This window comes from Kogia breviceps, chromosome 1 (genome assembly GCF_026419965.1).
Source record: "Kogia breviceps isolate mKogBre1 chromosome 1, mKogBre1 haplotype 1, whole genome shotgun sequence".
NCBI lineage: Eukaryota > Metazoa > Chordata > Mammalia > Artiodactyla > Physeteridae > Kogia > Kogia breviceps.
The window spans coordinates 201,128,746-201,150,369 of record NC_081310.1 but is presented as its reverse complement, the minus strand read 5'-3'; the positions used below and the strand labels follow the sequence as shown (position 1 = coordinate 201,150,369).

Genomic DNA, 21,624 nt, shown 5'->3' with positions numbered 1-21,624 from the left:
GCACGCGGAGGGGCCTGAGCACGGGGATCCTGTGGCCTTGGAATCCCGCACGCCCGACACCGGCCTCTCCCTCTCCCCACAGACGCCCACCCCTCCTCCTCCCTGTGCAGCCTGGGAACCATTGCCGAGGAGCCAGCCCGGGGTCCTGGCCCCCCGCCGCCGGGGGCCGTCTCCCACAGCCACGCTCCTGGAGGGCCCCAGTGCTCTGCAGGGCCCGGCACCAGCTCGGCGAGCCCCCCAGGGGCGACTCTGGGACCTTCCGGGCCCCTCCAGCTCGGGACCGGGATCCAAGGGAACACTGAGCCAGCCCCCGAAAGCAGGCAGCGGGCGTGCCACGGCGGGGGCCCTGCTGGGGCCGGCAAGGGGGCCCCCGGTAGCCAGACGGACGGCAGGGGCCACCCCCGGGCTCTGGGCCACGTGCCCAGAAGGGCCAAGAGCGAGGGGCAGTTCCCCTCGGAGTCCCTGGGTGGACGGTGGCCCCTGGCCGGGCCCCGCCCCGTCGTGGCCTTGGATGCCACTGGCGGTGACCAGCTATGGCAGCCGCTGGAGCCAGGCAGCCACGGTGGCAGCGTGTCCTCGTCCTCCAGCCTGTCGTCCGGTGATACGGTCATCGACCTCTCCCTGCAGGGCCTGGGCTTGGGACTTGAGAGCCTCCCAGGGGCCCCGGCGGGACGCCTGCCCCTGTGGCCCTGCTCGGCCTCGGCCGCCCGCCTGGACCTGCCCGCTGTGACCAAGAGCAAGTCCAACCCCAACCTGCAGGCTGCCGGCCAGCTGCCTGTGGGGCCTGACGAGCTGCAGCCCCGCCCCCTGGCCCCCTGGCCACCCTGGGCCCGCCACCCCCTGGGGGGCCTCCCGGACTGCACTGTGGCTGCCAAGTCCAAGAGCCTAGGGGACCTGACCGCGGACGACTTTGCCCCCCGCGTGGGGAGCCTGCGCCGCGGCCTGGGCCTGGCCGGGGGGAGGCCGGCAGGGCGGGGGGCGCGGCCGGACGCCCTGACGGAGCAGCTGCGCAGGCTCACGGGCTTCCAGCAGGCTGGGGGCATCGCACTGCCCAGCGGCGGGGGCCCGGCTGGGGAGGGGCCGGCGGGGGGCCCGGGCTTCCCGCGGCGCCCCTCCTCCCGCAGCCAGAGCCGTGTGCGCGCCATCGCCGGCCGGGCCCGCCGGGCCCAGGAGCGGCTGCGGCGGCTGCAGGGCCCGAGGGGCCCCCCGGAGGAGGAGCGGGGCAGCCCTGAGGGCGCCTGCTGCGCGGGCCAGGAGGGCTGTGGGGATGCGCCGGCCCCCGCCAAGGGCGCCACCAACCAGCTGTCGGGTGCTGCTGCCACTGGCCTCCTGCTGAGACTCTGAACAGCCCTCCCTGCAGCCCAGGGCTCGGCGGGGCCAGCGTTTGCTCGGGATGCGGAGCTGCCGCCCCCCAGGCTGCCCGCCGGTCCGGTGCAGCTGTGCCCCTCGGCCCTGCCCCTCCTCCTGGGAGGAAGGAGCCCGGCCTGGGGCAGGGTAGGGTTTTCACGACCTTTTAAGATCCGCGTACACGTAGAGAGATACTTAAATTTTTAGAGGCAAAGCTTCTACGATAAGAAAATGGTGCCGTGTCCTTTTCCCCCTTCCCCTGGTTTCAGCTGCGGGGCATGTGCGGGCGCGCGTCCGCCGGGCCCTGCCACGCGAGGAGCCCAGAGCGACCTGGAGCGCGGCCATTCCCGCCCCGACTGCTGGCTGGCTCCGCACACACTCTGCTCTGTACGGGACGTTGTCGACTCGTGTAAACTCCTGAACGCAACTGCAATAAACACGCTTGCGCTTGCTCCGAGTGGGCTGCCGGCCCGCTCCCTCTGCGGCCGCGTACCCGGTGTCGCTGGGCCGGAACCCAGAAGATGCCCCCCGCCCTCTGCCCGCAGACGGCTTGGCTGGACTGCGCCCCGGCTCAGGGCCACGAGCCCCGAACACACCCGTTCTTTTTCCCTCCCTCTCTCCCAGCCCCACCTATCGGGGGCAGACATTGGCGCTGGCAGGGACCCCAGGCCACGGGGTCCCCAGCTGTGGCGCAGCTGCTCCCGCAGTCTCTGTGCACACGGTTCCAGGACCGCCCCCTCCCTCGAGAAGCTGGGGGGCTGACTGGGTCACAAGGAGGCCTGTCTGCTCTCCCCACCCGGGCACCTGGCCTGCACAGAAGCCAGCTGAGGTGTCAGAGGCCACCCCAAGGGTGGACTCTCTCGGTACAACAGGCGGGGGCTGGGGGCAGCCCACCCACGGCTCGGCTGGGGGAGGCCTCGGGCCCCGCACCAGGATCAGCCCTACCGTCCGAGGTCGGAGGCCCTGGGGACGGTGGGCACAGGCGCTCTGTGCGGGGCTGTCTCTTGCTGTGTCCCTCATAGGCCCCAGGGACCCACGCCTGCCGCTTGCCCAAACTCAGCAAGGGCCTGGGGGGGATGGGCAGTTGCGCCAGTGCCACTTTCCTCCCAGGACCCGTCAGGCCCCTTGGAACCGGGAAGGCCCTCCTTCCTCTGGCTGGGGGAGCTCAGCCTGGGGGAGCTGTGGCCCAACCCCGGAAGGGGGGGGTCCCCAAAGCAGGGCATCTGGCCTCCTAGAATCTTGGGGGCAGTGAAGCGGAGGGGGGGGCTGGGAGGAATCTGCCAGGGCTCACAAGATATGGGGTGGGGGGTCAGCCCTTCTCCAGCCCCGGGTGGACGCTGCCTCTTGTTCCGTTACCTGCCAGGGGCTGCCCTCAGCTGCTGGGAGGCCCGGAGCCTTTCTGTCCCAGCTGAGAAAGTGACAAGGCATCGCAAGAGGGGTACCTGAGGGCAAGGCAGATGCTCAGAGCCTTGGTGCCCTACTCACTGCGGGGCCACCGCAGGCTCCCCCCCCACTCCGTCCAGCGACCCTCAGGGGAGGGCCCGGGCCCGACAGGAGGGAGGCCCAGCGAGGCGTCATGACACGGGCCGAGCTGGGCTCTGATTGGACCTCTGGAGTCCTCCTGGGCGTCCGGGCAGGGCATGCCCTGCACAGGGAGCCCCAGACCAGCTAGGACGACACTGCTCTGCCACCAGGGACGGGAGGACAGAGGGTGGCCTGGGTAGAAGATTGGCCAGGCCAGGCCTCCTAGAGGCGAGCACAGAAAACTGAGCCGTGCGCGGGTGCAGGCCGAGGGGGGGGTAAGTGAGGGGCTATGTTGCGGGTCAAGGCGGGTGAGCCTTCGTGGAAAGGGGACCACAGGGACCACCCACTGGACAGGCCTGGCCTGGGCCCTCTAGACGGCCGTGCCCCCTGCTCCCCCTGGCGGCTGCTCACAGGAAGGCCAGGGCCCTCTCTGCCGACAGAGCAAGTGCTTTGAGGTCCGTCCATCTAGGAGTGGGGGGCAGCACGTGGGTCACCCAGGGGGGCTGAGGTTCAGTGCAGGTCCCAGACCACGGAGCTCAGGCTCCCGGAAGCGAGTGCAGGGACCCTGTTTCCCTGGCCCAGCAGGGCAAGTGCGACGGGGTCTCGGGCAAGGGCGGGGCTCAGGCCCCCGCAGGGGCGGCCCCACCAGCCTTCCTCATCCTGCCCGTGCTCACGTCACTGGGCGCCGGGCAGTGGGGCTTCCTCAGTGCACAGGGCCCGGGGCCACGGCAGCAGGGCCCCCGCACAGCTCTCCGTTCCTGAGACCGATGGCACACACAGGCGGCCTCGTGGCTCCGTGGCCAGTTCTCCTGCTGCAACGTGGCGTCGAGGCTCAGGTCTGCACCCCGAAGGATGGGTCCAGCGGGCCAGGAGCCCCCGCCATCTCGCAGCACCTCCAGCACCCGGCCCAGCGAGCCCCCCACCCGCCTGCCGTTAGGCAGGGCTCTGGGCGTGGGCTCAAGGCCGTGGCGACAGAACCCACGTGGTCTGAGGTGTTCTGAGCAAGAGAGTGGACCAGCCACCAAGCCCCTGAAAGTCCTCAAGGGCCCTCGAAGCCCGTGGCCTCCTCTCAGCAGCTCCTGAGTCAGGAGTGCTGCTCAAAGCCTGTCTGTCCTTCCCGTGTGCAGCGGGGCCGGGCGGGGCGGGGGCGCAGGGGGAGGCCTTCTCCAGATAGACATGCTGGGGAGAGATGCTGGGGGCCACGTGACAGGGCAGCGGCCACGGCCCACGGGCCGAGGCGGGCCTAAGAGTTCTAGAGATAACCTAGGGAGAGACCCCACTGCTGGGCCCGCCGGGGGGAGGGGTGGGCAGGGCCCCGGGGGGGGGGGGGGCTGCCCACCCTCACACCAAACAGCGAAGGCAGAGACGCTGTTCTCACTCTGGAAACTATTTGCTGTGCCCTGACCTCAGCGTCCTGTCAGAGGCGGATACGTATATATTTATATTTATATATATATATATATGTATATATGTATATATATATAAAAGATTATTTAACAGTTAAATATATTCCAATAAGAACGTCTCACGGGACAAAAGTCGTGTCTCCCCACCACGAACACGTCAGCAATGAAGAAACGCCAAGCCCGAGGCCACGAGCGCCGAGCCCACAGCTGGGCGCGGCCGGCTCTCTCGCAGAAGCACAATATAAATATTCTGATTTGCACGCGGGTCCCCGTTGCGGCCGAGATACGTTCCTGACGCGACGGGCAGAGCAGCCCGGCCGCGCTGGCGCCTCACTCGGCCGGGACCTCGTACTTGAAGATGACGCTGAAGAGCCGGCCGCCCAGCCGCTCGGCCAGCCACGAGTTCTTGATGACGGCCAGCTTGAGGCTCTCGCAGCGCAGGGCCGCGTGGTAGTTGGTGTGGACGGCGCGGCCCATGCCCTCGATGACCACCAGGTCGGCGCCGCGCTCGCGCACCAGCACGGCCAGCCCCTCGTCCAGGCGGCTTCGGGGAGGAAGGGGGCAGTGAGAAGGGTGCAGGCGGGGGGCCTGGCGCCCCGCACTGAGCCGCACCCGGGGCAGACGCCACACCCTGCCTCCCGCCAAGGGCGGCGAGTGGCGGGAACGCCGGACACCCCCGACCCTCGGCCCCCCAGCTACGTGGGCCCTGGTTTCAGCCCGCTCCCCAGACAGCCAGCCCGGCGGCGGCCCTCCCGTTACCACAAGGAAGCCGGTTCTGAAAACTGGGCCTTAATGATACTTCTGTATCTTGAACTTTAAGGAATCTGAGTCCTTTTCATAGGTTTCTATTGTCCCTCCTTGTTGGTTAACGGGGGACCCGGAAGGGGATTAAGTCAACACTGGAGAATCGGCACGGGAACTGACTGAGGGGCTAGCGGTCCCGGAGCCCAGATGTGCCCCCCCCTTTACACGGGCCGCTCCAGCTTCTAGAAGCCCCAGGGTGGAAAGCACTACAGTGGTGAACTGATTATCTGAGGGCAATTATTCAAGGTGCGGACGCTGCCCCCCCGCTCCTTCCTCCCGGGGTCCTGAGCGCACCCTCGGCCAGGTGCCCGAGGGAAGAGGTGCCTGGACGCTGCCCAGGGCTGCGGCTGGCACAGCTGACTTCCGCAGGGGACCACGGGGACCCGGGGGCAGAGGGCCACGTACCTGAGGTCGAGACACGGGGAGCTGGAGCCAGTCTGCACGAGCAGCAGCCTCCCTCCTCTGAGTGCCGCGCTGCCAGGCACAGAGGTTGGCACCCGTGAGGCGGCGGCCAAGGAAGCTGCCCCACCGCGCCCCCGCCTCTCCGCGCCGGGCCCCAGCCTCCCGCCCCGCTTACCGGACGACGGCGTCCATGGCCGCGATGCGCTCGGCCACGATGAGGGACTCGCTGTAGGTCACGTCGTTCAAGGCGGGTCCCGAGTTGCACGCCAGGATGACCTGCGGCGGGACGCCCGAGCTCTTTAGGGACCTCGGCCGCCGGCAGCACTGAGCCAGCCTGGGCTCGCCCGCCCGCCCGCCCACCCGCCCGGGGCTGCCGGCGGAGGGGCGCGGCCTCCGGCGACCTCTCGCAGCTGGGCCGGCTCTTGGGGCAGGAGGGAGACGGCCCCGGGGCCCCACGGTCGGGCTGACCTAAGGCCCAGGACGTGACCGGCCAGGCCTCCTCCTCTGCTCCTGCCGTGCCACTGCCTACCCGGCACCTACCTGCACACGGAGGGGCCCAGGGCGCCGCCAACCCCACCGGGCACAGGGGCTGGGCAAGGGGCCCGCCACGCGGCCCTCCGCACTCACCTCCGTCCCTCTAGAGAGAAGCTCCCTGACAAAGGGGAAGACTCCCAAAATGACGTCTACTCCACTGTTATCTGCGAAAATTAAGGCACATTTGTGAGGGGGCCCCTGTAAGACAAAACCAGGACGTTCAGTTGGGAACAGGCGCGTCCAAGCGTTCCAGACACCTCCACGCTCCGCTCCCCGCGGCCGGGCCAGGGATGCCGGGCCCTGCAGGCCCTGGGGGCCCAGGGGCAGCCCCGGCCTCTTCCAGAACCGCTAGCCCGAAGGACCTGTGACCTGAGGGCAGCGACCTCATCACTGTCCCGCGGAAGCCAGGCTTGGGGCAGGGAAGTCGGCTCGTACTGGTAGCTCGGGGCGGGGGGCTGAGGGGGACGCTCCTGGGGGCCCTCGGTGCACCGCGTGCCTGCTCCCCACCCCAGGCAGCTCCATGCCTGTCGCCCGCGCCACCTCCCCGCCCATGAACCCCGCCCGGGGCCCTAGGGAGGGCACAGGACAGAGGGGGGACAGCTCCATGTACCTTCAGTCTCTGAAGCCACTTGCTGTAGGAGTCCACAAGCCAGGGCCGCTCTGTGGGACACAAGAGACGAGGTCACCCGCCCGCTGGCCTCTCCGGGGAGCCGGTCCTCACCTCCCCCCAGCTCAGCGGGGACACGCGGCCGCCTCGCTACTTCCCCCCACCGGCCCGAGTCCTGGCACTGGAGGAGAGCCCTGGGCGCCCCTACCTTGCAGCTTCCTCTTTGCCTCCTCAAACCCAAACTGGGGGTCAGATTCAAGGACACTGCACAGGGGAGGAGAAAACAAAGTCAGCAAAGCCCCGGACCGTGGCCTCCGTCGCTCCCGTGGGCCGCGAAGCCCCTCCTGAGCTGGACGAGCGCACTGTCAGCCGTCACTGGTGCCGCGTCAGCTCGAGGACGGGGGAGGTGGCGCAGGGAAGCCTCCGTGCCTGCAGCCACAGGCCAGGCCCCCGGGGAGCACCGGCCACCAGCCTCGCCCCAACGTGCCGCCCAGGGGGCAGCCAGTGCCGAGGGCGGGGAGGGGGCGGCGGCTGTCCCACGTGCCCGGGTCCGAAAGCGCACGTGGGGTGACCCAGCAAGGCCCCTGCACGGGAGCCCCGGGGAAGGCACCAGACAGGACCCTTGGGGGGCCGGGGAGACGCGTGCCCACCGCTGAACTTCACGAGGCACCTGTCTACTCCAAACACCCAGTACTGTCTAAGCCCCTTCCACACGGTCACGGTGGACGTGGAGTTTCACACTGAAAACACCCACACCTGCAGCCCTCCACGCGCCTGCTCTTGCGTGCGGGCAGGGAGGCTGGGTCCCAGCACCTGTCCCATCCGTTTCCGAGGCCACACGTGCCCAGCAAGGCCCGAGCAGCACCCCATCCCCCGAGAACCCCCGGTGCCCTCCCGCTGCCACCTCCTCGAGGGCCAGGCTGGGCCGGCCGAGGCTGGGACTGCTGGAGCCACGTGGGGCCTAGGCGTCAGTTCGGGCCCAGGGGCTGTGGCTCTGAGGCCGAGCTGGAAGGAGGAGGGGAGGGGACGGGCCCGCGGGGGCTGTGAGGACAGCGGGCACCTACTCAGAGACGGCTTTCGCTCCCCAGTCGAAGACGTTGCCCGCCAGGAGCCCTTTCACCAGGGCCAGCTGCCTCTCCTCCCAGCCCAGGGCGTCCAGAGAGTGGATGACCCTCTGGAAACACTTCAACGCCACACCGTTGTCTTTCTGCTTCACCTGCGGGAAGACGCGAATGCAGACGTGGTCTGGCCTCCCCCGGGCCCCCGGCAGAGCAGGGAGAGGAGGGCACCATGCCAGGACGCTGCGGAGAACGTCACCAACAGTGAGCCTGCTCTAGGGGACAGAAGACTCCCACGTGACGTCACTGCAGGAGACCAAACAAACCCAGATGGCGCCAGGTTAAAAGCAGCGCTGACTCGGAACAGCGCAGGCTGAGGGCAGGCGTGGGGGGCACGCTGATATCCGTGCAGGTTTGAAGTGTGCACCGAGGGCAGAGGCTCAGATGTGACTGCGCCGCGGATGAGCGCGGAGGACCCCCACCCCCGCGGGTGCCCGCTGCCCTGGCCGTGGGATCCTCAGCACCCAGCCCCGCTGTCCCCAGACGCTCCTGTGCGAGGGGAGGGAGGAGGTGGCAGGGAGCCGAGGTCGGCTGGCTCTGGACCCTGCCCACGGCTCCAGGGCACGCGGCTTCCTGGTCAAAGAGCCCAGGGAGGCACCTCCAGGCCACCAGCCAGGCCCCGGATGGCTCGTGGCCAAGACATCCTCAGGCTCCAACTCTTGAGTTTCCAGGCTGAGCTCAGGAGGCCAGGAAGAGGCGAGGGGGCCTCAGTGCCACACGCCCGGCCACCCTCTCCGGCTGCTGGTCAGAGCCCCCAGAACACGCTGCCGACGAGGTCACAGCGGTGCCGGCATCGGTCCACAGCTGTTCAGCCGGTGCTGCCGACCGAGGGGCCGCGGCCCCGCGCTCCTGGGAGATGGACCCTCACCAGGGCGGCTCCAGGAGGCAGCCTGTCGCCAGCGCCGGGGGTCAGGACTGCCAGCACACCCCCTCGCTGGACAGGACGGGACTGACACCCCGTTCCCCACGGGCCCCGCAAGCACGCGCCCACCCACGAGAAGGGGGCGCTCACCTTGGAGTAGGGGTCCGGGAAGTTGAACTCGTTCAAGCAGTGCTCCCTCGTGTCCAGGAGGCTGCGCACGGTCAGGGTCCCGTAAGCGCTGAAGACAGAGCCAGGCGGAGGGCGGCTGAGTGGGCTGCCCATAGCGCCCTCCAGCCCCAGGGGCGTCCTCGCGGCGTCCAGGCGCCAACAGGAGGAGCCAGGAGGCCAGTGGGGTGGGTGCTGAGCGTCCCCGAGTGTGTGCCAGGGGAGGGGCACAGAGCTTCCTGGGAAACTTCGAGGGACTCGGCCGTCGGGTGTGAGCGCGCGTCCCAGTACAGGCCGCCTCTCGGGGCTCTGGCCCAGGGCAAGCAGGCGGGCCACTCACAAGGGCTGGTGCCGCAGCGTCTGCAGCTTGTTCCAGTACTTCTGGCGGAACTTCTCGGCCCTCTCGGCTGCGTCCACAGAGCCTGGCTGGCTTGCCACGGCGCGTTTCACGACCTACCAAGGACGGGGCGGCCAGCAGTGCTCAGGGCAGCCTCCAGCCCGTGGACGGCAGGCATTGGTGGCAGCCACTGGGGCCATCCCTTGCCAGGTGGGAACGGGGTTGCCACCAGCCCTGACCCAAAGCTCATACCCGTGTCCTCCGATACCAGCCCCAGGGCCCACTGGACACCAGCTCCTGCTCTGCTGAGGGAACTGGTGGGTCTGGGCCATCCTCCACGTCTGTGCAGGCTCCAGAGCAGGGTGGGACCCCTCGCTCTGAAGACAGACCCCGCGGGCCTCTCTGAGGGGCGTCGTGGAGGAATGGGTGTTCCCAGGAGGCTCCCGTGGCCTTGACCCCCCTGAGCCCGGAGCCGGAGGCCAGCCACTGCTGCCCCCGAGCCCTGTGCGAACCGCTTGCTTTTTAAAGAAACACGGTAGCCGGGGAAGCCACTTGCGAGCTGATGAGGACGCAGAGAGCGCCGACGCCACGTCCTGACAAACTACTCAGTCAGGCTCCCGCCGGGGAACTATGAGTTCCACCTCAAATAAAAGGTTCCTGGAAACCCCTGTTCTCCTCCGTCCCGCCTCTCACCGCCCCTTGGGAACCTGAGACGGTCAGAGACCGCCAGGACCTCAGAGGCCCACAGCCAAACTCCTGGATGGAAGGGTGTCTTCTTCCTGGGGGTGTCCAGCCCCGGCCCAGGCCCTCACCCCGTCCAGGGCCTCCTCAAAGCACGTGAGCCAGTACTTCCGGGCCAGCGCGTCGTCCGTGAGGTCGACCGTGTCAGGCACATAGGAGGACGGGTCCAGAAGGAGAGGCAGGTTGACGAGCGGCCTCTCCAGACGGTCCATTTCCAGCAAGTCGAACTGGAAGGACGAGAAGCAGGCGGGCACGTCAGCCGTGTCTTTTCTGAAAGACCGAAACCCCCCCCTACAGGTCTTGGAACCGGCTTCTCTGCACGAAGGGAAGCTGCCGTGCGCGGCTAACCGAGAGCCCGGTTCCTCCCCGGCCCTGGGCCCTGCCCGCCTCTCACGCCCCTCTCAGCCCGGGAGAGGCCCCCACTTGTCCGGGGGCCTGAGCCCGACGCCCCGACCCTGGGTCCGCTCACGCCCTCCCTGTCTTCCTGCCACGCCCCGTGCTCTGAACCCACGCACAGCGACCGCCTTCCTGCTCCTCCCTCCCTGCCCGCTGGGCTCTGTCCTGTGGCTCCTGCCCAGGGTCGGTTCCCAGGCGAGGACACACTTCCCCTTCCCCCACGCCCCGCATCCAGACCCACTGCCCCTGCCACTCTCAGCAAGGCGGGGACGTTCGATGCCCACGCCAGTGTCTTTCCAACGAAGGGTCCTGTGTGCCTGGCCCCGTTCTCGGCTGAGAACTGTCAGGCAGCTGCTCCAGAGACGCGACAAGCGAGTGAGCTCAGGGCTCGTCCTCCAGGGACCCCTCCTGCCCCTCACCCTCCAGGGAGCTGCCCACCTGAGACCCGGCCCTGTGTTGCTGACTGGCCCACTAGCAGGGTGAGGCGGCAGGTGTGCTCGGACCAGGGGTGGTCTGGGTAAGATCCGCCCCACGAGGGAGAGATGGGCTTCGGGGACACGCCATGTGACCGCACGTTCAGCAGGGAAGGAGCCGGTGTGTCTCCCCGGGGGTCAAAGGTGGCAAAGGCTGCCTCCTGCCCGGCGGGCCTGCAGGGGCTGCCCTGCCCCCCGATGAGTGGGAGCTCAGACCTGAGCTCGGCCTGGCCTTGGCTGTGGACACCCAGAGAAACGGCCTGGTCCCCTGCCCCTGGGGATCCCCACGCCCACTCGCAGGGCCACCCCAGCACGACAGGCGCGTGGGGTGCCCAAGCTGTCACTCAGAGGGGCCGTGTTGCACGTCAGAGCTGGGTGAAAGGTTTCCGGCCCGCCCACCCATTTCACTTTGCCGTCCGTGTGGCCGGCATCCACGTCGCCCTTCGACAGGTCAGAGACGTTAAGGCCTTTCTCTGCACACCCGTCACAGCGGGCCTGGGCCTTAGCAACCCTGCCCCCGGCTCCTGCCTTTGGGAAGGGCCCAGCTACCCCCGCACGGCTGGCTGCGAAGGATGCGGTGCGGAGCTGCGGGAACTGGGGGTGCCACACGCGGGGGACCCTCCCCAGGAAGTGAGAGGCAGACGAGGCACGTTCTTGCCACGTTTACACCGATTTACAAGAGGATCTGCGTCTACGACCGAAAAGCAACTTTCCCTCCAAACGGCCAGCGACCTGTCCTGGAGGTGGCGTCCCCGACCTGTGTGGTCAGGCCAGGCCAGGCCAGGCAGCTGCAGGCCTGGGCCCGTCCTCCAGCCCCGCGTGCGATTCTGATAAGCCACCCCCGGGGTTACCAGGGACGTGATGTCAATAAGCCGGCGACAGCCCATCCAGCGATGATCTGGGCCAGGACGGGGCCACGGCGGTACCATCCCGTCCTGGCTGGGAGACCCTCTCCACACCGGCTCGGCCGGCCTGGGGAGCCCCCATCCAGACATGGTGGGCCTCACCCCAAGGGGCGACGGAGGAAAGGGTGGGATCGCCTGAGGAAACTTGCAGACTCTGCACGCTCGGTACCGCCTTGAAACCATCAGGCAGAGAACGTGGTCTAAGAGAAGGGGCCCAGGCTGGTGCCCGCGACCCATAGTTCTAACCCGATTCTGCTGTGAACGGTCCCAGAGCCCTAGGAAAGACCCCCTGTGCTCCCAAAACTTTATATTCTCCCTGCAAACAAGGCGGGGACTGCGTGGCCCCGAGGGCTCTGGCTGAACACCCCAAGAAGGTGAGACGCTACGGGAGGAACAAGGACAGCCAGCTGCAGCCTGCAAACGTCTCTCCCCGGCCCCCGAGTCTGTGGTTCCTGATCGGCCTGCAGCGGGAGGAGGCGCCTTCGAGCCCGGCCACGGCAGCACGGGGGCCCTCCGGGGACCGGCAGGAGGCCCCAGCGGAGGCGGCGCGTGTGGGACCCAGGGGCCCCCGAGCCCGTACTCACGGCGCCGCTCCTCGCGCGCTGCGTCGGGCAGAGCTCGGGCGAGGAGCTCATGAGCCCAGAGCTGCCGGCGTAGTTCTCCTCCCAGCTGTACTGGTTGGGGTCTGCGGGACAAGAGACCCGGCGTCGACCGAGGGCCGAGCGGCTCGGCAAACCTTGGGCGGCCGGACTGCCTCTGTGAGGACCAGCTGCCGAAGGCCTCCCTGCGCCAGGCGAGCCGGGGGCGTTGTCCTGTTGTGTTATTTCTTACTGGCGCGGAGACCTCTCGAGCTGAGCGGTAGCTTCCGAAAGGTATCCGCGGTTTATCTCGAGTAAGAAGCTGGACTTAGGGACGCAGTGAAGGTCTGCCTGGGCTGCTCTGATTGGCGCCGACCCCCAAGCAGTCTGCCCTGTGCTTCCTCGGGCAGAATCACGCCTGCGTTGCCTTCGCGTGTCCTTCAAAGAGGACAGAACGGATGCGTATCTGAAGCGGCAGCTGGGCAGACAGCCGGGAGGAGCCGGGGGGCCGAGGCCTTCGGAGGCGAGGCCATGTGCGCAGCCCCTGCACGGAGCCCCCGTCACTCACAAGGACCCGTGGGTTGATTACATGGCACCCACGCGAGTCGGTTTCCACCGGCCCCTCAGGAGAATCACAGCAAAGGCTCCTGCCACTGCCGGGGAGGGCCCACGAAGACACCATGTCCACCCACAGCCCTCGGCCGTCGCTTAACACGAGCAGCCACTCCGGTCACTCCCCAGGGCCTCCCGGCCTCCCGATGCCGCCGCCCAACACAGGCCACGCTGTACTCACTGTCTTGCTCGGCTCCTTTAAGAAACGCTCCTATGGCGCCCAGGTAGCCTTCGTGCCTCAAGAACAGCGCCTGGACCTCCCCCTGCCACGGAGACGCCCCTGAAGCGCCACTCAGCCCAAGGCTGCAAGTCCACCCGACACAGGTGGCCTCCCTCCCAACTCGGCTCTTGTCCACGGGGCTGTACACACGCGCGGAATTCAAGGGCCCATCGTTTAGAGCAGCGGCCCCCAGCGTTTTTGGCACCAGGGACCGGTTTCACGGAAGACGACGTTTCCATGGACGGGCGTGGGGTGGGGGGCGGGGGGCGTGATGGTTCGGGCGGTCATGCGCGCCACGGGCAGCGGGCTGCTTCCTAACAGGCTGCAGACCTGTACCGGTCCGCGGCCCGGGGCGTGGGGAGCCCCGGTTCACGGGGTGAGTAACTTCTTCCACAGAACGGAAACCCACCCAGCTCCCCACGCTTGCTGGGGGCCACACCCCTGCACGCCGTGCCCGACACCTAGAAGCTCACCTGGAGCCGGCGGACAGTGGGAGGCGGTCCCTAGACCCCACCCCCGGCAACGCGCCAAACTCAGGGCTGGCCACGGCGCCCCAAGCGCAGGATGCCTGGAGCCAGTGGGTGGGAAGGGGCTGGGGGCAGGGGCTTGGGGGCGCTCAGCTGGGTCCCGCCTTGCTCCCGTCCCCCCTCAGGCCTGCGAGTTTGGAGACACGGGGCCAGGCCAGGGGCGGGCAGAGCAGAGGAAGGACGCGGCGGCCCGTTACCTTGGAGAAGAAGTTGATGCTGTAGGTGATGGTGCGCATGGTGACGGGGTGGCCGCGGATGAAAAAGCCGCCGAAGTACACCCGGTCCAAGCAGTGGAGCTTGGCGTACAGGCAGGCGAGCTGCCCGATGTCATTGCTGATCATGTGCAGCAGGCTCTTGGCCATGTCCTCCTTGGAGAACTCTGGGGGGACGGAAGCAGCGCGCTGGGCAAGCGGCCAGGTGGGCGCCACGCGCCTCCGAGAGGGAGAGCGGGCGAGAGGCCGGTACCTGTGTCCGCGGTGGCCGACTTCCCGAAGCTGCTCGCGATGAGGTTGCCGCTCAGCCCCAGGGTCTGGTGGGCCCCTCCGTAGATGTCCTGCACCAGCATGTCCACGTTCGTGTGCTGGCCTCTGGAAGCCAGATGCAGCAGCTCGTCAAACTTCTGCGGGGACAGAGCAGACGGCAGCGCCTGAGGAGCTGCAAGCTGGCGGAGCCCACGGCCCTGGACGAGCCCATGGAAGGAGGCCGGCCGCCGCGCTGGGTAGGGAAGGCCCTCTCCTGTCACGTCCCAGAGGTGTGGAGACGGGCAGCCTCTGTGGACCACCCAGCTGGGTGGCACTCTGGCCACTTGGACGCCCACCCTTCGGAGACTCGGGAAGCAGGACGAGGTACAGGGAAGAGCCACTTTCACAACAATCCCAGCCAAGCACAAGCCTCCGACCCCACAGCCGCCAACCCTTTCCTGAGGGGACCAGGAGACAGGCTGTTCCGTGGAGCCAGGAGCACCCTCCTAGAGCTGCCCCAAATACCTTCGTTTTGGTGAGCAGAGCCCCAAGCCCCCAGAAGGTGCCGCCCCCGATGGAGCTGCCGCCGATCCACTCGAACCTGTCCTCTGTCTCCACCTGGAGCGAAACGGGGGCAGGTGCGTCAGCAAGGGGGCCCCCAGCCACTGCCCAGCAGGTCCGGGGTACGCGGTGGCTCAGGGGTGCGTCCCCCGCCCTGGGCGGCGGCGCTCTTGAAGGCCGAGTCTGGGTGGGCTCGGCAGGTGCTCGCGCTGGAAGTAGGGGGCCCACCTCCCCGCGGACCGCCTGCGCCAGGCACTCCGCGTGCGGCCTCGCGCCCGCGAGCGCCAGAGGCAGGCCTGGGTCGGTGTCCGCCTCCCCGTGCCCGCGTGCTAGGGCCCCGCACGGCTCCGACACGCGGCCAGCGGTCAACAAAGCGCTGCGGAGGCCCGTCCTCTCCCACGAGCCAGGCCCCACCTTCACGATAGACACCCCAGAGCCGATGCTGACTAGGAGGTACGGGAAAACGCTGGGGTGGTTGGTCTGAAACCGGAACTCGGGGTTGGAGCCCTTCTGGTACACGAAGGCCTCGTGCGGGATGTTCTTCAGCACGAAGTTGCAGCCCTTGATCAAGCAGGTCATCACGTCCTCCTTGTCAACCCTGCCAGGGAGCAGCCCAGCCACTGGCACCAGCACGGGCCACGGCACGAATGGCCCCGGCCTTCCCGCCCCCGTGGCAGGGCCGCGGCCCCGGGACCCTCCGCCCAGCGGGACGGCGAGCACCGCGTCACCGCGGGAACGGGGCCGACTTGGTCTCGGGGCTCCGTTCCTTTCCTTTCAGCCCTCGCCTCTCCCCACCCACCACCTTCAGTCCCCCGAGCCTTCCTGAGTTTCGGCCACCTGAATCCCACCGCAGCCGGCCCAGAGCTTGGCCTCAGGCCCGTGGCCACCCACCAGCCACCCGGAGCCTCACTGGGTCCTGAGGTCTTAGGAACCCCCAGAGCCGGGCGAACGGGCTGGTGCAAGAGATGGGCCACTGCGGCCGCCACGTCAGGGCCTGACCCCGTGAGCGGAGGCCAAGCGGCCCCCGAGCTCCCCCTCCCCGCCCCGAGGTCCCCACTCACTTCAGCTGCAGCTTCTCTTCGATGAGGTCTTTGAACTTGTACGCCCCGCCCCCCGTCGCCTGGATGACCTTGGTCTCGGTGTTGACCAGGTGGTCTTTGATGAAGTCCAGGCAGGCTTCTATGTAGGTGTTCTCGAACTTGACAAAGTGCAGCCTGGCGGTAACCTCCTCCTGGACGGAGATCTCGTAGGGCGGCTCGTGGTCCTGCCCTGCGTCCTGGGGGTGAGGTTGGGGAACCCGCGTGTGTGCACTGCCTCGGGGAGGGGGCGACGCTGAGGTGCAGCCCGTGAGCACCCTTAGCAGCGCCGACGACGTCCGCCCGCCCCGCAGTCCGGGGGGGTCGATGCCGACGCAGGTGGGACACTCGGGGGGTGGGAGGCACGAGCAGGCGGGGGTGCTCTTGCCAGGCCTGGGATGGAAGGGGAACTAAGCTGGGAGCATGGAGGGAGGGGCATCGGCACTAGAAGCTTCCAGGGCCTGCCCGGGGTCCTCCCAGGAGGCTCACCTTGTCTGAGTGGTCGAAGGACCGCACTTTGGCAACTTTGTGCTGCACGGTGGAGTAGTAGGCCAGCTTGGTCAGCGACCCGCCTACGGGGGAGACACAGATGCAGCGGATTCAGAAGCGGCTGGAAGGGACCCGAGGCTGCCCTTCCACCGGCCCGCCTGCGCCAGACCTGGCTCCTGCCCACAAGGAGTTTGGTGCTACTTGCACTTGAAAGCCCTGCAGGGCACCAGACAGAGGAAGGGAGTGAGCTGTGAGACCTAAACACGCTCCGCCTTCCTTGAAAAGCTCTGTTCCTCCTCAGGGCCCAGACCGAAACGGAGATTGTCCGCTTCTCCACCAGCACTGAGTCCTTGATGAGCAAGGAACCTGCTGTTTCTGGGTGACTCGGCGATCCTCAGTGGTTTAGGAAAATTCTGTTTCAGACTCTGATCTTGAGGATGAACCAAAGGAAAAAGCTGACAAATCCACGTCCGTGGAAAGAGGTGGAGAAGGCAATGCAAAGAGCCTTTCCCACAGCGGGTGGGCGGGGGAGGGGCCGTTTTCACCAGGAATGTGCAAGGGGTTGGAGAGCGGCAGCTGAGGCCCAGACTCACCAGGGAGGCCCTGCAGAGGGCGGTGGGGACTTGTTAACGCCCCTGGGAAGCCTGGATGCCCCTGGCGTGTGACCAGGGACAGAATATCATGAAGCAGATGAGGCCTTTGGGCAAGTTAAAAAGATGCCCTGAGCAGTCCTTCTGGAGGAGGAGCTCTGTCTGGTGAGCCCCTCTCCTGAGTCAGAGAGGAGGCATCTGGGAGGCTACAGGTGATTCACGGCTGTGAAAGCCACGAACGGCAGAGAGAGAGAAAGAAGGTTCAGCTCTGCCAGGTGACCTCGGAACAGACTGTTTCCTAGGAGGCCCGACAAAAGTAAGGGGGAAACCCCTTGCCTTGAGAAGGCGGCTAAAATGATTTAACAACTGTTGTTTTGTGACAAAGCACTAAGGGAATACACCACAAACGCTCAAGTCGGAAACACAGATTTGGAAACACAGTATCCGAAGGCCAAAGCTCTTCCAGGAAAGAAAAACCAAAGCCCAGCTTCCGAGACCAGTCACACCTGTCCCATCGGAGCCGCCCGCCTGGCGGTGTGGATGTGGACGGGGCCTCCCGGGACGTCCCGCGACCTGGCCTCGCTGGGCCACGTTTGGTCACTGAACACCGTCGTCCTGGGCTTGCTCTCATGCCCAGACCGTGAGCTTAAGACACAGAACTTGGCCTTAAGCCCCCTTGTCCCTCCTCCCTGCCCCCAATCCTGGCCTGGCCCAGAGCATCTTTTACTGAAATGCTTGTTGCCCGGTTCACCTCTGTGAATAAGTCGTTTCCTAAAAAGACAGGCAATGCAAAGTTACCCAGGTCACAGAAATCCATTCCAGACAGTGTGCTCTTCCAGTCAGCTATAAATCACAACCAAAACACACAGTGTTGGGGTTTTGGGGGGGGGGCCGTGGGGGGTGAGCTGGGTACTGTGCACCACACACCACGCACCCCCCAGCGGGGCGAAGCCCGGCACTGCCCTGACTTGTCTCCCCCCGCAGCCGGGAGACAGCGGATGGGGCACGGGGCTGCGAGCGGAGCAGTGCGGTCGGTCTGAGCCAGGGTGAGTTCAGAGCAGCACAGGGGCGCCTGCGGGAGCCCACCTGCGCTCAGGGTCCCTCGCGATTAGAGTGAACGCCAGCTCGGCCCGGGGCCGCGCACGTCACACCTGACGAGGGCAGTGACCACGCGGCCAGCACAGTCCCACGCGCTCTGGTGGACGCCAGGGGCTCTCCAGGCCACCCCACCCCGTGCTCCACCCCGGGGCCCACAGCAACCTCGACTGATGGGAGGAACCTGAGCCAAGACCCGCCAGTTCATCCAGAACCCCCGGGCCCGGTGCGGGGCTGTCCTTCCACGCCAGGCACCTCCGTGCACATCCCTGCCCTGTGGCCCCTTCTGCTTCACCCAAGGGACCCTCCCTCCGCCCAGCAGAAACCTGGAGTCAAGTCAGCTTCACGTACGTGTTGACCCAAAGCGTCCCTGAGGCTTTGGAAGCAGGGACTCCACCCGCAGAGAGGGGTGCCCCGTCAGAGCTGGACTGAGAGGCTTGCGGAGGGGAGGAAACCGGCACCCTGCGTGTGAACCACACCGCTGACGAGCGCTCCGGCTTTGCGGATGCCTGGGTGGGGGACCCCTGCCCTGAGCCGTGACCTCCCATCAGCGACACTAACAAAAGTCGGTCCTTGTGAATTCCCTGGCGGTCCAGTGGTTGGGACTCTGCGCCCTCACTGCCGAGGGCCCGGGTTCAATCCCTGGTCAGAGAACGAAGACCCCGCAAACCTCGCAGGGTGGCCAAACCCCGCCCGCCCCCCCAAAAAACCACAAATGTCTGTCCTTAGTAGCAATGAACATGTCTTTTAAAGAACCAGACAGAGGACCCAGGGCCAGGGGGAAATTTCAGAGAGGAAATAAACACGGACACTGAAAATACGCCTTTGAGTGTCCTTCTGCCAAGGAACCCTGACAGGGCTTGGCCCTGGAGGACAGGCAGCCACTCCTTCCGCGCCACAAGCTAGGGCCACGCAGAACGACCCCGGTAAGCCCTGTGGCCAGCCAATTTTCGGGGGCGCTTCAGAAACGTTAGGTGCCGACCCGTCGGATCAGAGCCCCCAGGGTTAGGGCAGCAGCATCAAGCGCGGAAGCTCCGAGCACACGGCCACAGGACTGCCATCCCATCAGGAGTGCACGGGGCTCCGAGGACAGCGGAAGGGCCCCGAGGGGCTGACTTGAGCCCCCAGGCGGCTCCTCCTCGCTCATCGTCTCTGGCCCAACGTCCAGCCGGGCACCGTTCTGGCGGGTCCCCTTCGGGGGGACGACCTCAGGCTCACAGCTGCCCTCGCCCGCCCTCTGCCTGGCTCCGCCCGGCCTCCGGCTTTGCAGGTGGGGGCTCAGGACGCTCCCCACTTCCCTGGACGCCGCTCCCCTCCCCCTCGCCCAAGGTCAGGAGAGCGGGGCGGGCCAACCCCTCCGGGGAGAAGCGCACGGTCCGTCCCTGCATTCACTGAGCGGCCACGGCGGGCCAGGCGCGTGGGGGTCCCGGGCCGGAGGTCACGGACCGGCCGCGGGCCGCCCGGGTATCCGCGCCTCAGCGTCCACATCTGAGAAAGCGGTCGGCGGGAGTCGTCAACGCGTCGGAGAGGGAAGGAGGGCCCTGCGAGGGGCGGGGCTCGGGGGGTGCTTCCGACCTGAGGTCTGCGCCCAGGTCCTCCAAAGCCCCGGCCCCAGACACCCGGCCCCCGATCTCCGGCAGGCGGGGAGCTGCGCCGCCCGGCGGCCGACCCCCACCCCCGCTCCCGAGGCGGGATGCCTGAGGGGCAGCCAGGCCGCCTCTCCCGCGGGACTACGAGCCCCTGCATGCCCCGCTCCGGCCGCGCGGCGCCTGCCGGGAGCTGTAGTCCGGCTGCCTCGGCGAGCGGGCGCCGCCGGCTGCCCGCGGACTACAAGGCCCGACAGGCCGTGCGCGCCGACGGCCCGCGCCCCGCCCTTCGTCCTTGCCACCGCCCCGGCCCGCCGGCCTCGCTGCCCGCACCCGCGCCCGCCCCCGCCGCCCCGCTCCCCGCGCCCGCCCGCGGCGACCTATGTCTATGGCGAAGCGCTTGGCGTTCTCCAGGTTGCGGAAGATCTCGTCGGGGGGCAGTGTGATGCTCTTGTCCAGGCTGTCCCCGCTGCTCCCGCTGCCGCTCGCTCCACACTCCGCCATTTTGAATGTGCTCGGCCAGCCTAATCAGCCATGGAGATATATGCGCATATATTTGACTGCTAAACGCCTCCCGCGCATAGATTATGCTAATGAGCGCTCGGGCCGGCCCTCGCCCCTCCCGCCGCCGCGGCGGTGGCGGCGGGAGGGCCGACTCAGGCAGGCGGGCGCGGGTCCCCCAGACAGGACAGCGAGGCAGCTCAACACAAAACCTCTGGGCTGTCGTCGTCTTTGTTGTTCCTTCACTGAGTTGGCCGGATGCTGACCTCAAATGATATGAGCTAGTGCAGAGGGGGCACCTGGGGTTTGGAGACCACCAGGGTAATCGGTTTCTTTAGTGACTGCGGTTGTGAGTCTGGCACCTGCACGTGAAGACACTTGGGACCCACCAGCTTGGTTCCCTAGGAGTGCAGGACCGTGGGTGTTCAAAACCCTTTGCAAACAGGGGGAGTTGGGGACGCTGCCCTCTAGAAGCCTTTCTCACCCCGCCCAGAGTGGGAGCTACCCTTGCAGCTGGGCAAGATGTGTGAATGATGGTGAGATCCTCAGAAAGTGCGGGGGGAAAGCCGGACAGCCGTCCTGGAGGAGGCCATTTTCTGGCAAAAGAGGGAGTCTGTGGGAGTTTGCAGGGAACAAGCTGAGAAAGCTTCCACATGGTGTTGGGGACAGGCTTCCAGGGCTAGTCTCTGGGAAGGTGTGGAGGCTCTTCTTAAGGGGCGTGTACCCCTCAAAGGCAGTGGGCGCTTTGCAGAAGAGCCCAGTGTTGGAAGCATGCCGAGGGCCCACGGTGGCTTTGGCACCTGCCTCCTAGGTGACCCTGGTCCAGTTACTTTGAGTCTCTGGACCTCAGCCTCTGTCTGAGCATGCCACCAGCTGGCTGACCAGGTCAGCCTGACCAGGAGGTACACCCACGAGGACAGAGATTGCCCCCGCTAAGTTCAATGATGTACCTACCGCACAAGCAATAAACGTGAGGGGTGTGAGAGGGGCTTCCCACCCCTTGCTCACCACTCCCACGGCTCAGCAGGGACCCCAGGGGCCACTAGCAGTACTGGCCTGGAAGGGGTGCTATGGACCTCCGCTGCAGAGTGGACAGAAAGGGACGGAAGGCAGAGCAAAGAGAGGTGCCAAGCAGGAACGAGGGAGGGCCAGTCTGGGTACCTCTGTATCCCTGCAGACTCAACCGACACCCCGGGCCTGCCTAAAAATAGGTGCCCTTTCTGAGGCCGGGGCCTGCCCTTGGCAGGTTCATTGCCGGCACTGCCTGTTTTCGGCCTCGGTGAGCGGTCCACCTGCAGGAAGGCAGGGCAGCTGGCCCCCTGTGGGCCAGCCGAGAAAGTTACCCCAGGAGCTTGTCCCAGGACAGGGCCGCCGGGCAGGGAGGACCGTGGAGGGGCAAACACCTTCTGTGTGTTTGGCCCAGCTAAACCCTTTTTGCTGCAGCAAGAGAGGTCTGCTGCAGGCTGTGGCTTTGGGGTTGCTCTCAGCTGGACAGAGCTGGACATTCCTGTCACTTCGCCACCACCCCCACCTGCAGGGAGCTATAGTGAGCCGTCTAGGGCTGGAAGCCAGGTCCCCCGCCACATCCCCAACCTACTGCACACGGGGGACCTAATGTGTTCCGTGAGGCCCCCTCCCTTGCAGCCTGCCTCTCCCCTGCTTCCCTGCCTCTCACTCACTTTCCGCCACCCAACCCCGTTTCTCCCC

General features: G+C 67.1%; 2 protein-coding genes across 3 annotated transcripts in view; one reads left to right on the top strand and one right to left on the bottom strand.

Annotated features, from left to right (window-relative positions):
• The window catches only part of PLCH2 (phospholipase C eta 2), a 50,463-nt gene extending 48,659 nt beyond the window's left edge, over positions 1 to 1,804 (top strand). Inside the window, exon 22 of the mRNA XM_067018999.1 lies at positions 83 to 1,804. Within this exon, the coding sequence (XP_066875100.1) occupies positions 83 to 1,344 (1,262 nt within the window). The 3' untranslated portion in view covers positions 1,345 to 1,804. The remainder of the gene's footprint in view (positions 1 to 82) is intronic.
• A 2,454-nt stretch (positions 1,805 to 4,258) lies between these two features.
• On the bottom strand, positions 4,259 to 19,940 carry PANK4 (pantothenate kinase 4 (inactive)). 2 transcript variants are annotated; one of them, XR_009335894.2, is made up of 19 exons: positions 19,797 to 19,940; positions 16,146 to 16,228; positions 15,642 to 15,856; positions 14,995 to 15,178; positions 14,545 to 14,637; positions 14,024 to 14,177; positions 13,756 to 13,937; positions 12,993 to 13,074; positions 12,206 to 12,306; positions 9,919 to 10,074; positions 9,110 to 9,222; positions 8,755 to 8,842; positions 7,689 to 7,840; positions 6,833 to 6,888; positions 6,628 to 6,677; positions 6,111 to 6,181; positions 5,659 to 5,759; positions 5,487 to 5,555; positions 4,259 to 4,821 (listed from the first exon to the last, which is right to left on the bottom strand). XR_009335894.2 is itself a non-coding variant. In XM_059064963.2 (19 exons), the coding sequence occupies exons 1-19, from the start codon at positions 19,918 to 19,920 to the stop codon at positions 4,608 to 4,610; spliced, it is 2,322 nt and encodes a 773-aa protein (XP_058920946.1). In that variant the 5' UTR covers positions 19,921 to 19,940; the 3' UTR covers positions 4,259 to 4,607. The 2 variants fall into 2 exon arrangements, 1 of the variants encoding a protein (XP_058920946.1); XM_059064963.2 differs by having other exon boundaries at positions 6,111 to 6,215.
• Between the last annotated feature and the right edge of the window lie 1,684 nt (positions 19,941 to 21,624).